A 14,665-nucleotide genomic window follows, 5' to 3' on the forward strand; every position below is an offset into this window, starting at 1 on the left:
ATTTTAGGCAAAATCAATTTCTAATCTCATTTTCATTGTTTCCATGCAAAATAAGTGACAATTGTGAATTAGGAAATTATTTCGGTATATAATATAAAAAATTTTAAAGATTAAGTCGAGTGAAACCTGAATACTTAAATTATTAAAAAAATAAAATAAACTACATGCGACTCATCAAAATATTACCGTATAATATAAATTAGTTATTAAATATTATTCCGTCAACTTAAAAAAGTTATTATTATTCCATCAACTTAAAAATTATTATTATTATTGTTAATGGTTATAACTATTATTCTTAAATGTTGTCTCTTTTGGATCATGTGACTAGCAAAACCTCTAAGAAATCCATAAGCAACATGATTGACACAATCAAAAGGAAAAGGTAGAGGAAAAGGATAAAGCCAAGGGTATTGTCAAATTTGCTTCATTTATGGACACTTAATCAACTTTCATCTTGCTAACAAGTAGTCTCAGGATATAATTGAGTTGGTAGTCATGTGGTAGGTTTGTCACATTAAGTAAGGGTCGATTCTCAGTGAAGCTAGAGAAGTACCCTTCCATGTGGAGATCAATTTCAGCTTCCTGATTTATCTCTCTACAAATAATTGTGGAACCAGTCGTATAAGGTACGTTTGGGATCAACGTATGACCTTTTGCCACATCTTGGTAACAAGTAGCTTCATTAACCAGTTCAAGAGCATTCTTTGTCATAATCAATCCTAATATTGATCCTCTAGACTCCTTAACCCTATGATGGCATCTAAACTCTAGGTCAACTCATCATGTTATTGGTGCAATTAGCTCCTAGTCAATGTTATTGGTGCAATTAGCTCTTAATCAAGGTTGGTCATGGTCTAAGTTTTTTATGTTTGAGCAATATATTAAGTGATTGTAGATAGGGTATTGAAGTCCTAGAGACATGCACTTGGTTAATCAAGAAGTCCTAATAGGTCAATATTAACTTAAAGTTAGACACGTGTGAGAAAACCTAGATAGGTCAAAGGTGACCAAATATTTGACAAGTGTAGAACTCTGTAGAAGTGAATTCTAGACAGGTGTGGAAGTTTTAAATGAGTAAACTCTAGTCTAATATGGAATCCTAAAAGAGTGAACTCTAGGAAAGTATGAAAGGCCTAGGTAGTGAAAGGCTTAAAGAACTGAACTTTAGACAAGTGAAAGTCTTACGGATGAGGCTGAGCAAGTGGAAGTCCTAATAGTGAAGTTGGGCAAGTAAAAGTCTTGGTGATAAATCTAGGCTATAGATGAAGTCATAGAGACACGGAGTTTTTGTTGCAAAATTGGTTTTCATAATCAATAAATCTAATATGGACATGAATAACTATTTCATGAGTAGATCATCATAAACTAATATCTCAAGTAAACGAAAAATTTATATCTAAGATAAGCAAGTAATGAAGGGTTGGACAAAAGTATTGGCTCACACATGAGCTAGGTCCCATATATATGAATACCAATTTGCATGGAACCATTTAAGAAATGATGAGAAATTGATCGAATTAATTTTGCTATAAAATACAATAATTAATTAATTAAAAGATTAATTGATTAATTAAATAATCAATTAATACATGTAGCCGTAAGAAATTAATAGTAAATTAAATCAATTAATGACTCACCCCATGGCTTACCCCTTCAACCGTAAAAAGTCTCCCTTTCTCCATCGCAAGCATAGTAAGTAACAAGTTGTGAGCTTTCTTCTTGCCCTTTCTTCTTTCCCTCTCCTCTCTAAAAAGTTCAAGATTGTAAAAGTTCACTAAGACTCGAAATTTAGAGTACTACTATTTTGAGTCGCAGGTCATATCTTGAGAGATGATTGTCAATAAACTATAAGCATCTAAACGGGGTAATATTGTCTTAAGGAAAAGGCTTAGCCTTTGTCTCGATCTTAAATCTCTTATCTAAAAAGATAAGCTTACCAAAAATGATGTGTCAACATTTGAGAAGGTGTTCGATAATAGATGATATCAAGTCAATGACCGACAAAATCAAGTTGACGACAATGATACCGAGAAGGTTACATCAAGAATATAAAGGGGACTATATCCATTTTATCATGTATACCGAGCTCCACCATTTTAAATCGTTAACTTATTGACGAGCTGACTGACCAGATCCTACTATTGGATCAACATTGACAATTTTTAATAATAATCTTAAGATGATATTTGATAGTTATAGGACTATGGTTCCAACTCCTACAAGAAAGAAACTAGAGAAATCGCCTTTAAGTGGTGGTAATCACTAAAAAAAAACCTGCCATCTGCGATGAATTTCTTAAAAAAATTTGTTGCAAAACAGTTTGCGACGAATTTGAGTTCGTCGCAATCAAATCGTCATCAAACTCTGCGACGAAAAATCTAAGTTCGTCGCAAAAATTTACGATGAAATATCATTTTCGTCGTAAAATTCGTCGTCAATTGGCTACCAAAATAAAATTTCATCGTAAATTTTTGATAAATAGTAAATTATGATAGAATTGTGACGAACCTGTATTCGTCACAAAATTCGTCACCAATTGGCAATGAAAATGATTTTCGTCGCAAAATTCATCGCAAAATAAATTTTTTTCCTAATCTACTTATTTGGTGATTATCCCGTATATACAATCAAATATCGATCCAATCAGATCGATTCATAACATATATAAGACATGTCACATACAATCCATAACACATCAATTTCAATATCAACATCCAATCACATACAATCCATAACACATCAATTTCAATATCAACATCCAATAATCACATACAATCCATAACACATCAATATCAATATCAATCTATAACATTCATAACATACATAAGACCTGTAACATACATATCAATATCAACATCCATATATCACAATACATAAATATGAAATAAAAGGGTCAAAATGTTCTAACAAAACAACTTATATAACCCGACACAATTGCCCTAACCTACAGCCGAGCTTTATCAATCCACCTTGACTAATCAACCTGATGGTCTGACTAAATTAATTGCCCTTCTAGAGTAATCGATTGACTACGCTATCCACCTCACTTATTGAGTTGAAGTTTCCTTCTTGAGTTGACTGGAATGGCTGCCCTACCATACCCGACTAATCCTCAAATTGTCTGATTTGCGGTGCCTAATATAATTCTTCATCCAAGTAAATAAGCCTAAGGCTCTTCACCCTCACCAACAAACTTCTTCCATTTTAAATTTCAAGCTTTCATGTGCAAAATTTTCACTATAAAAAAGAGAGATTTTAGCTAAAACTAACATTTAACAATTGTCACTAAATTATTTTTTAATGAAAATATATATAAGGCAAAAAAATTATCATAAAATTGTATAATTAGTATATCATTTAGTCATAAAGGTAAATTGTCAATTAATAATGAAAAAAAACTACCATTGCCATCACATTTAGTGACGAGATATATCAATTAATTCTATTAATAATGGTTTTAACCAGCATCATTGACAGTGACGAATTCAATTAATACTATTGTTAATAGTTTTAACTGTTGAACTAAGGTTAGGTTTGATAACAAAATTATTATCACTAAAATTTTTGTTGTCACAGCTAGTACAATCAGTAATAGGAAATCTATCTGCCAATTTTTATAAAAACAAAATCAACATTTTGGAGCATATCTTTTACTAGATGCAAAGCAATGATAATGAATGACATGAGGCGAGCAATATGTATAGTGATCCTGTACAAAAGGAAAAAAGAAGCTCGACGAAGCCGATGCAATGTCCTTCTCCGTAGTGATCAACTGTAACTTCCCGATTTACCTCCTCATAGATGGTCATGAGACCGACCGTGTAAAACTATTGAGGTAGCAGATTCTATTTTTTACTACACTGTATTACCATGCTTATTGCGAAAGACCAATTCCAATATCTTCTGATAAGCTTCACATGCTTGTGTGGGCTGGTGAGATACGTCAAGCCACATGACATTGTTTGGGGGAGAGCAGCCCCTGTGACCCACTCACCCAATTTCAACGCTCTAGTCCTCCCATCATAACAGTGAAGCTTCTGCCTCCCCTAAACATTTAGGTCTCACAGGCTCTAATTTTACTACTCTTCTTTAGATAAACATAAAAGAGAGGAACAAAAGAGAATCTCCTGTGTGCTATCTACACAACCGTAGCCATGTTTTCATGCATTGGAGGATGCAGTTTCTGTCTGCATTCACTGTAGTGCCCCTCCTTAATTTCATAGTAGTTGGAATTTCTACAAAAGTTGATGGTTCAATGATCTGGAATAGCTTGTCCTAAAGCTAGGGAGTAGGTCTTTTCTGTTACTTAGCCTTTTTTTTGTCCTGAGATGAGTGCTGGCCGTTTCTTGAGCTTATAAGATTGAAGGAGAGGCTTCTCTGAGCAAATGCAGAAACTGAGTGGCTGCAGTTAAGGAATTACTGATTCCTATTTCTGCAGTGGAGCAGAAAGGAGGAGCTTGTTAGAAGGCCAAGATGCCTGCAAAGTTGACCAAGAAATATTTTTCCGATGAAAATCCAGATTTGGGGAGGCAAATTGGGTGTGTGACTGGGATCTTTCAGCTGTTCGACGGCCGCCGTTTCCTCTCAGGGAGGCACTCAAATGGCCTCAAGCATAAGAATCCTCCTTCAGGTACCAATTCAATAGGTGTAACTTGAGCGCTGCCATGGAGAAGCTTTTGTTCTGAAAATGTGGATGTTATCATACTTATTAGTTATTTTTCATTTGAAAGATTTGTCAAGATGATCCACCAAATCTTCTCTAAATCATGGATTCAAATTCCAACTGGATGTTTTTATTTTTTTTTTTCTATTTGGTAGGAAAAAATGCTCTTCTGAACAGTGGAAGGAATGAGTCAGAGCCAAGACCATGCTCTTCAGAGATTATTCAGGTAATGCTACAGTTTGCATATGCGACTATCAGTGTCTCATTATCTCTACATTGAATATTCTAAATTCAGAATTACTGCACAGGAGAAAAACCTGACCAACTACTTGAATGAACATGGAAAGGCTTCGACAGAATCGTCCAGAGCTTCTTGCTCCTCCTCTTCCAGCTCTTCCTTCTCTTCTCTGGAATTTAACAAATCTTCTCAAAAAGATGCGTGCTCATTCGACAGAGCATTCTTTTCAGATACGTCCCGGAAGAACTCATCAATCTTCATGCAACTTGATGGTGAATTCAAGTCCACAAACAGTCCACCAGTTGCTAAAAAGCTGAACAACCATGCTTACAAACATGAAGACTCTCCTAGGCCTTCACTGCCAGCGAATCTCGACGAAGCAATTAGAGTTGTGATTGAGCTCAAGAAAGCACCTTGGCGCTTTGCCGACCTTGAGTCTAAGGATGCCTCATTTACCCAGGAGTTGCAGAGAACTCCGAGGTTCTCATTGGATGGGAGGGAGAGGGAGAGCTCCAAGTCTTGTAACCAAGTCAGAGAGCTTCCAAGACTGTCACTGGACAGCAGGCAAGGTCCTCATCAAAGGAGCACTTCTAGCTTTGCTTCTAGAACAAGTTTACCTTTTGAGAACCTGCACAGAGCAAACAACAGTCCCTGCATGAATAGAGCTTCCAATCTGCTTCAGGATCTTAGCAGCAAAAGGAGACACCCTAGTGTCGTCGGGAAGCTCATGGGCTTAGAAGAGAAGGCTGAATTGATCTCACCAGCTCAAACCGAAGTTACCAGGCGAAATCTTGTTACAAAAAATGCTCAAATTTCTCAATCCCATCAAAGAAGAGATTCAATGTTGACAAAGGCAGCGCAAGGCAATCGTCAAAGTGAGAGATCACCGAAGGCGAGCAAACCGCCGACAAAAGCAAGTGATACTGTTAAATCCTTTCGGCCTCCGGTTGTAATTATGAAACCTGCAAAGACTATCGACATAGCAGACGCCTTAACTTGCTCCGTGATGCAACTGGAAGGCCTATCAACTCTTCCTAAGGTGCATACACGGAGTACCGGAAGGGGAAAAAGTCATGCAGGCATCACAACTAACAGAAGGTCTACTGCAAGCAACAATTCACCCAGATGTCAATCCAACTCAACTCTGAGTATGGAAGTAAACGTTGCAGTTTCACCGAGAGCTTCAGGCACTCGAAGCCCCAGACCTCCGCAAAGGACAGCCGAAGCAGAGAGGAAGAAGAAGAAGAAGAGAGCCCAAGCAGAGAAGGTTACAAAGTGTCAGTTCGGTGACACTTCGCCAGCTTCAAACACAAGTGGTGGGTTGCCATTACAATCGACTTCTCCGCGGCAAAGTAGAAGGAAGCCAAGTGAGCAGAAATTGCTGGAAGAAGTGTGCTCTGAGATCGAGGACTGCGTAAAACTGATATCCAAGGAGGGCATTCTTCATCCATCTGAAGGATGGGAAAATTTTGGCTCGGAGGAACCGAAGGTGGCCATGCAGATCGAAAGTTTGCTGCTTCAGGATTTGATCAATGAAGTTGTAGGTGAAGCTGCCGCGCAGGCCAAGACAAGCAAATTGCGTAGATCAACATTTGGGTAGTGCATGGATCAATTATTTCAACTTGCTTGCTCTTGCCCTACCAATAAGGCCTACCAACTCGTGTTGAAGGTTTTTTTACAATTACATATCACATGTGTTTCATTCTTCATGAGATTCAAAAGGAAGAACGATATTTTATGAAAGTAGATGTGTAACAAAAAAAAAAAAGATTGGAGAACAGTTAGTTCATGCATGTTATGTTAATTAGGATGGTGACTCTAAATCCTTATGAATTCAATTATTACGTGAAGCCACTTATGGATCTATTAGGTGGTCCTATGATGTTACAAGTTAAGGAGCAACCCTAACTTAAGAAGTTGTTACTTCAGTTTCAAGTTGTTAGGACCAACCCAAAATTTTCCTTTTATGCCGTCTACATTATCAATAAAATCTCAAAGTACCAAGTACTCCATCATTTACTAATCTTTTAATTATTTATATGGAGATATGTTCTAATCTCTGATGTCACAATCATAGAATAGGTTTCATTATAATATGTTGTTATGAACATGTATTGTTGTATATGAGTTATTATTTTGTAAATGAATTTGAAAAAGACTATCAGACAATATATCATTACTAACAAGTTCAACTTTATAAAACAAAGTAAAGGTAGTATATGAAAACTTAAATAAATATCCAACTGATAATAGTTTGGATATAAAAAATGGATGATCAATGTACTGGCTAATGCTTTGTTTGAAGGCTCAATTGTTCATCAATAGCCTTCAACAAACCTTAACATCGTCATACTGATCAAGTGAACCAGAATACCAATAAAGATCTTAGTCTTTATGAATATCATACTAACGTGATTAGATCACTCCTATTTTTCATAAAGATTAACTTCATCAAAAGTGTTGATATTAGTTCATCTTTCCTTATTGTATAATCAATATAGCTAGTCACCCCAAATGAAAAAGAATCCTCTCCCTTGAAACTTGATAGTTATCACTATTCAACTTAGGAATGTCACATTAATTTGATATTAGAGTATTTAACATGTTGTATGACTATAGAAAGTAAATATACATGCTTATTATCCAAATTTAAGGTTATTAACCAAATGTCATGAATGGTAATGTAAAACATGCAATATGAATCAAATAACATAAAGATTATCTATGGGTTAAAATTTTAATTCAAGTAGATTCATATAACTTAATGATAAAACTAAATCAAATGATAAAAATTATTTATGGGCTGAATTTTTAATTCAAATAGATTCATATAATTTAATAATAAAATTGTCAAATTATATTCTATTTTTTAATTCCTGTGAGCAAATTAAGATAAATAATTTAACATTATCCTAATTGATCATATATTTTTAATAAAAAAGTTTCCAAATAAAATTTACTATATTGCGTATGATCAATTTGTTGGTGCTCCGGTTAGTTTTGATGTGATCAACTAGATTAAGTTCGGTTCTGTGTTGTTCTAATCCCTCTGCTAAGTATGCAGGAACTTAGGTACAGAGGAAGTCGAGCGTAAGACGTAGCGGATGAGAAGGGTTGTGCGAGAAAGTGAGCCGACAGGCTCGGTGCAATCCGAGGGATGCGGAAGCTACGGAAGAGTACGCCGGTGGAGCGAGAAGGACATACGCGAAGTCGAGGGACGAGAATCCGGGAGGAAGCACGCTCGAGGGGCAAAAGGCCGGAGTCGGGTTCGGGTGAGCCTAACTCCGGTTGGCTAGAAATCACCCAATCGAAGATTCCACAAAAAGTCAACAAAAGTCAAAATTGTTGACTTTGACTATTGACTTTGACCGTTGACTTTGCTAGAGAAGAAGACTTGGACTTGGACCATTTGGACGTGGCGGTTACAAAAAAGAAAAGAAGAAAAAAAAAACAAGATTTATCTTTTATCATATAAAAGATAAATACTTATTTTTTATTAAAGATAATTCTCTTTATCTTTTATTAAAGATAAAGTTTATCTTTATTTACTCAACGGCTACGATCAAGCCTATCTCTGATCAACGGTTAGGATCGCATCAACAGATCAACGACCAAGAGAAAGTTACGTTCATCTACGATCAACGATCTAGATCTATTCTCTTGGGCTATAAATAGACTTAGAGTTTTAGAGTTAGATCATCAATTACTTTTGTCATTCTCTTTAAATCTCTGTGCTACAAGTGTAAAGGCTTCTCCGCTTAAAGGAGTTTGTTTGAGCGCCAATTGTCTTGGAAGCAACGACCGAGTTGCAACCAAGTTTTTTTTTAAAGGAGTGTCTATTCTGCGACTTTGCTTAAACCGTCTATTCACCCCCCTCTAGCCGGTCCAACCCGATCCAACACAATTACAAATTAATGTTTTTATTTTATGTGATCAAAATACTTCATATATAATTTTACATAATTAAAAATATTGTGGCTACTCTACAACCATAAAAATCATAGTGATCACAAGACATTAAATTAGTTTATAAAAATTATAAATATAAATCAATAGTAATATATTTCATTACTTGCATAAATATTTTTAATAAGTTAAATAATTGATTTCTAATTATTTAAGTAATAAAAAATGGCATCGCCTTAAAATAAAAAATTACAAATTAAAATTTTAGGAAAAATCAATTTCTGATCTCATTTTCATTGTTTTCATGCAAAATACGTGAGCAATTGTGAATTAGGAAATTATTTCTGTATATAATATAAAAAATCTCAAGATTAAGTAGAGGGAAGCCCGAATACCTAAATTATTAAAACATATAAAATAAACTACATGTGACTCATCAAAATATTACCGTATAATATAAATTTGTTATTAAATATTATTCTGTCAACCTAAAAGTTATTATTATTCCATCAACTTAAAAATTATTATTATTGTTAATGCTTATAAATATTATTCTCAAATGTTGTCTTTTTATCAACTTTCATCTTGGTAACAAGTAGTCGTAGGACATAATTGAGTTGATAACCATGTGGTAGGTTTGCCACATTAAGCAAGGGTTGATTCTCGATGAAATTGAAGAATTACCCTTCCACATGGAGATCAATTTTAGCTTCCTGATTTACCTCTCTACAGATGATTGTGAGGTCAGTCATGTGAGATGCGTCTGGGATCAACGTATGACCTTTTGTCATATCTTGGTAACAAGTAGCTTCATTAACCAGTTCAAGAGCACTCTTTGTCATAATCAATCCTGGTATATATGGATCCTCTAGATTCCTTAACCCTATGATGACATCTAAACTCTAGGTCAACTCATCATGTTATTGGTGCAATCGGCTCCTAGTTAAAGTTGATCATGGTCTAAGTTTTTTATGTTTGAGCAATATATTAAGTGATTGTAGATAGAGTATTGAAGTCCTAGAGACATGCACTTGGTTGACCAAGAAGTCCTAATAGGTCAATATTAACTTACTTGTTCGACTTGATCTATCTTACTTGTTCTGGATCACTTTCCTGATATCGAACGTTTTGAAGCCCTTTTTTCTCTTGAACATTTTTTAAACTAGGTTAACTAGTTCGGTGATGACTTCATCGTTGCTGTCTGAATCTGACTCATCTTCGAATTCGAGCTCGGGTCGATGCTTTGCCTTTAGCTCCTTCTTCATTTGGCCTGCAAGAAAAGCAATGCCTCTCTCGGTCGAATTAGTGTTAGTTTGTTCGTGGAGTTCGAATTTTAGCAAAAAGTTTATCAAGTTTAATCTTTAAAAGATCCCTAGAAACCTTGTAATCATCAACCATTGATGCCCATAAGATATTCCTTGAAAATGTTTCAAAGCGTACTTTATGATATCGCGGTTCTCCATTAATTGTCCTATAGCATGTAGACTATTGAGTAGATCTTGGATCCTAACATGTAATCCACTTGCAGATTCTCCATTTTACACTTTTATGTTATAAAGTTTATTAAGAAGTAAGTAATGCTTACTACCTTAGTATCGGAGGTCAGTTCATGTAGCTCAATGAGCTTATCCCATAGGTCCTTTGCACTTATGAAAGGATCTACTCTATTGAGCTCCTTCTTGGTAAGGCCGTATTGCAAGGTCTGAGTGGGCTTTGCATCTGCCTCAATTTTGTGTTTTGTTGTGTTGTCCCACTTCTCGCAGGATTTTGGGATTCCGTCTATGTTAGTTGGGAGAATGAAATCGATCTGGATCACTATCCATATTTTCACTTAAGTCTTTAAGTGGTACTCCATTCTACCCTTCCAGTATATGAAGTCTTTTCTAAAGAAGAGAGGAGGTCTAGCAGTGTTGTTGCTTTCTTGATGGGTCATCGCAAAATCTTGCACAAAAATAAACAACAAGAATGTTCCAAGACTTGGTCTAGGATTAGTAATGCGAGAAAAAATTTAAAATCCTGAAAAAAAACTTAAAGCGACGAAAAGATTTTCTCAATTAGTGGTTGCATTAATTTCGAGTGTGTCCCTTACTCTAATACCAATTGTAAGATCGAAGTGAGTGCTAGAAAGAGGATGAATACCGCTTGTCATTTTTTCACGTATTCGAAAAGTCCATAACTTGAGTATGCAAAAATATAGCAGAAACACAAGTAAATACACAGTTTATTTTAACTTGGATCACAACCACTAGCTGCTACTCCAAGGTCCGTAATCTTTGACTGCTTACGTTGGGTAATTCACTGTTAAATTCTCTTTCGAGAAAGAGTCTCGCCTTTACAAAAGAATACAGGATCGATAATATTTTACTGTCCTAGAAATTAACTACAAAATAGATGAAAAAAGCGAAACCAAATTTACTGACATAAGAGTTTAGCAAGGGTGTGAGTTTGTCGATGTAGCATTTCGATGTTGCGGTAGCATTTCGAAAGTGTCGTTCACGTGTAGAGTTACCATGGACTGAGTATGCATGGATGCTCTAGGGTTCCCCCTCGCAGTTTCCTTTATTGACTGATCCGGGCGCTTGGAATTCCTTCTGAGTGCATCCACGTCATCTCGTCGATCCGCTCTCAATGCTGACTTTGCATCTCCAAGCATCTATATCCCTTTCGGGCGCCTAAAATGCTGATGTAGAGATTGTCAGATCAGTTTTAACTCCGCTGCGCCTTATCCTTCTCCAGGCACCTAGAAGTTAAGGTGTCTTCAACCACTCCTAGCTTGCCACCTCATCCGTCTCGCTAGCCCAATCAGCTCACATCTGAGCACATGAATCCCTTTTGAGTGCCTAGACCGTCTGATAGCTCAGATTCATAAGGGCGTCGAGAACTCGAAGTTTTGGTCCCTTAATTTTCTACATCACAGAGTTAGTACAAGATATATTTTATAAGGAAATTAGAGTTGGACAGCTTTTCAACTGTTTGGTCTTAACTTTTAGATTTTCAATAAAATCTTAGGTTAGACTGACGCCTACTGTTCCCTTTAAGGGAATGCGTTCTCACCTACTCCTCTCAGGAGATATTACCTTTTCCAACCATCCGGTTCTCCAGATGTCCGGTCCTTGCTAACCCATTGACTTGCTAGATATTCAGTCCACTGACCTGTGTAGACTTCCTGCCTAGTTCTTTGATCTGTCAAGTCTTCCTACCCTGTCCTCCTGACTAGGACTTGCTCACCTAGTCCTTCAGACTGGGACTTACTTGTCCAACCTCAACTAGGACTTTCCTGTGCTTCCTGCATACTCAACTTTAACTCATTAGTACACACCACAACCTTAACTTGAATGCTTTGTCATTATCAAAATATCAATTTGATTATCTGGTGCTCCCTGCACCAACATCATATATCAATTGAATGTTCACATAAACATCGGGTTGTTAAAATATTAACACGTATACATCATATGTATATCATCCAACTTCAACTTTATCCACATTGACCTTGGATAGAGTCCAACAAATTAATACTTCATGTTAAATGTAGCCCACTAATCATGAGATCACATCTGGATGGTTCAAACATATTTAATTTCAGTTCAGTTTGGAGAAAGTCCAACAACCCAAATAAAAAATCAAACTCTAGTTCTAACCATATTAATGGAAAGTATTAGCTTTAATAATTTTGTAAGAGATTTTCATATCTCATCCTCTTTTTATGCAAATAATCAAAGTATCTACCTGATATAACATTAAATAACATTGCATAATTAATGTAATTAATCATGACAAATGACATAACATTGTATAATTAATGCAACTAATCATGACTACACCCAATCGTAGTTGTCATAAATCTTATCTAATAATAAAATATAATTAAGAATTTGATTTCATAAATCATGATCCCTTAATTATATTAGGAAATAATTTTCAAATTCAATCACATATTTTTTTAAAAAATAAAATTCTTAATTAAGAAAAATCTAATTAATTAGAAATTAATTTTTCTAATATGATATCTCCTAACCAATTAAGAAATTTCTATAATTAAAAATTTTTAAATAAATTATAATATTTTTCTAATCAAATCTACAACTAACTATGACATGTAAAATAATTTTACGTGTATGTCTTGCACTATCAGACTCTGATACTACTGTTAAGTTGAGTTTGGTATATTGTGCATGTTTACATGTTTCGCAAATGTATGTAGTAGAAGAAAAATCAATAATTATAATTAATTATTACAACACTCGCAACATACGCATGCTGAATACAACATGTACAAGGCATAATTGAAACTTAAAAATTTTTAAGAATAACATTTATTTTAGGTTGCCTGACAGATGACGTGGAACGGGAATGACATCAATCAAGTGGTTCTATCGGGCATAACGGATAACGTGATCCACGCCAAGTATTCGTCTGGACTGCTTCCAAAGTTACGAGTCGCATTATCATCCGCGGTACTAGTCGACAATCGACTATAGTCGATATGAGAGAAAACTCTAATATCAAAAAATATGCAATAACACACGTCGCGATAAGTTTTCAGAGCTTTCTAACTATCGTCGGCAATCGTATTTCCAATGTAATTTTTTATGGTCAACATTTGATTGTCGGTGAAAGGCAAACAGCCGGAAACCCTTTCCGGTGCATCCAACAAGCAGGGAAGTGGAGTCGGAGTGGTCTTGGTCTCTCCCCTAGGAGAAGAAATACAGCTGGCGGTACGATTGGATTTCAAGGCCTCAAATAACGAGGCCAAGTACGAGGCAGTTCTCATGGGTCTGCGGGCGGCCAAAAGAGTCGGGGCCATCCGAGTGCAGCTCCTTTCGGACTCCCAGTTGGTGGCCCAGCAAGTCGAGGGGAACTACGAGATCAAGAGAATGATCGACTCCGTCGGTACGCGGGGGTCTTTGCAAAATTAAAGATGGAGTTCAAGGAGGTTACTCTCAGCAAGATCCATCGCGGCGAGAACAGCAAGGCTGATGAGCTAGCCAAGTTGGCGAGCTCAGTTACCGAATGGACGGAAGAGAAGCCGATCACGCAAGTGGCTTGGATAGCGCAGATAGATCAACCCCCCGAGACGACCGACCCGGACGACTGGAGGAAGCCGATACTCACTTTCCTCCAAACCGGTGAAGTACCTGGCGATCCCGAGCAAGCCCGCCTCCTCAAAAGACGCGCCACCCGATTCACACTGATTGGAGAGCAATTGTATCGCCGAGCCTTCTCTCGGCCGTTACTCAGGTGTCTCGGCCCTGAAGACGCCGAATACGTACTGAAGGAGGCCCACCAAGGATGTTGCGGTAATCATGCGGGAGGACGATCCCTGGCCCGGAAGATCCTCCTAGCCGGTTACTTTTGGCCGACTCTCCAGGCGGACGCGGCGAAATTGGTGTCTACTTGCCTCCACTGCCAAAAGTATCAGCCGTTTCAAAGACAGCCAACGGAGCAGTTGAGGACGGCCACCACTTCGTGCCCATTCGACCAATGGGGGATGGATATAGTCGGGCCCTTCCCGACCGGACCTCAACAGAAGAAGTTCTTGTTAGTGGCGGTCGACTACTTCTCAAAGTGGGTGGAAGCTGAAGCCTTGGCCCGAATCACGGAAGAGGCGGTGCTCAAGTTCCTGTGGAAGAACATCGTGTGCCGCTACGGCATCCCGCATCGGCTTGTCTCGGATAACGGGCGGCAGTTTCAAGGCAAAAAGATACAAGAATGGTGCAAAGGACTCGGCATCCAGCAGGCCTTCACTTCAGTAGCTTACCCGCAAAGCAATGGTCAGACAGAAGTCATCAATCGGGAAATAGTGCGAGGACTGAAGACTAAGCTGGATCACGAAGGCGGGAGTTGGGTGGAAG

General features: G+C 37.1%; 1 protein-coding gene across 1 annotated transcript; it reads left to right on the forward strand.

Annotated features, from left to right (window-relative positions):
- The first annotated feature begins 4,476 nt into the window (after positions 1 to 4,476).
- Positions 4,477 to 6,504, forward strand: LOC141829902 (uncharacterized). The gene is made up of 3 exons (XM_074717379.1): positions 4,477 to 4,633; positions 4,822 to 4,892; positions 4,975 to 6,504. Exons 1-3 carry the CDS (start codon positions 4,477 to 4,479, stop codon positions 6,502 to 6,504), a joined length of 1,758 nt encoding a protein of 585 aa, XP_074573480.1.
- Positions 6,505 to 14,665: the final 8,161 nt, after the last annotated feature.

This window comes from Curcuma longa, chromosome 5, assembly GCF_044706935.1.
Source record: "Curcuma longa cultivar G26 ecotype Majalengka, Jawa Barat chromosome 5, ITB_CL_G26_1.1, whole genome shotgun sequence".
In the NCBI taxonomy this organism is placed as follows: Eukaryota; Viridiplantae; Streptophyta; class Magnoliopsida; order Zingiberales; family Zingiberaceae; genus Curcuma; species Curcuma longa.

Coding starts and splice junctions, on each gene's coding strand:
- LOC141829902 (XM_074717379.1), top strand. CDS start 4,477: ATGCCTGCAAAGTTGACCAAGAAATATTTTTCCGATGAAAATCCAGAT. Junction 4,634..4,821: donor GCATAAGAATCCTCCTTCAG/GTACCAATTCAA, acceptor TCTATTTGGTAG/GAAAAAATGCTCTTCTGAAC. Junction 4,893..4,974: donor GCTCTTCAGAGATTATTCAG/GTAATGCTACAG, acceptor ATTACTGCACAG/GAGAAAAACCTGACCAACTA.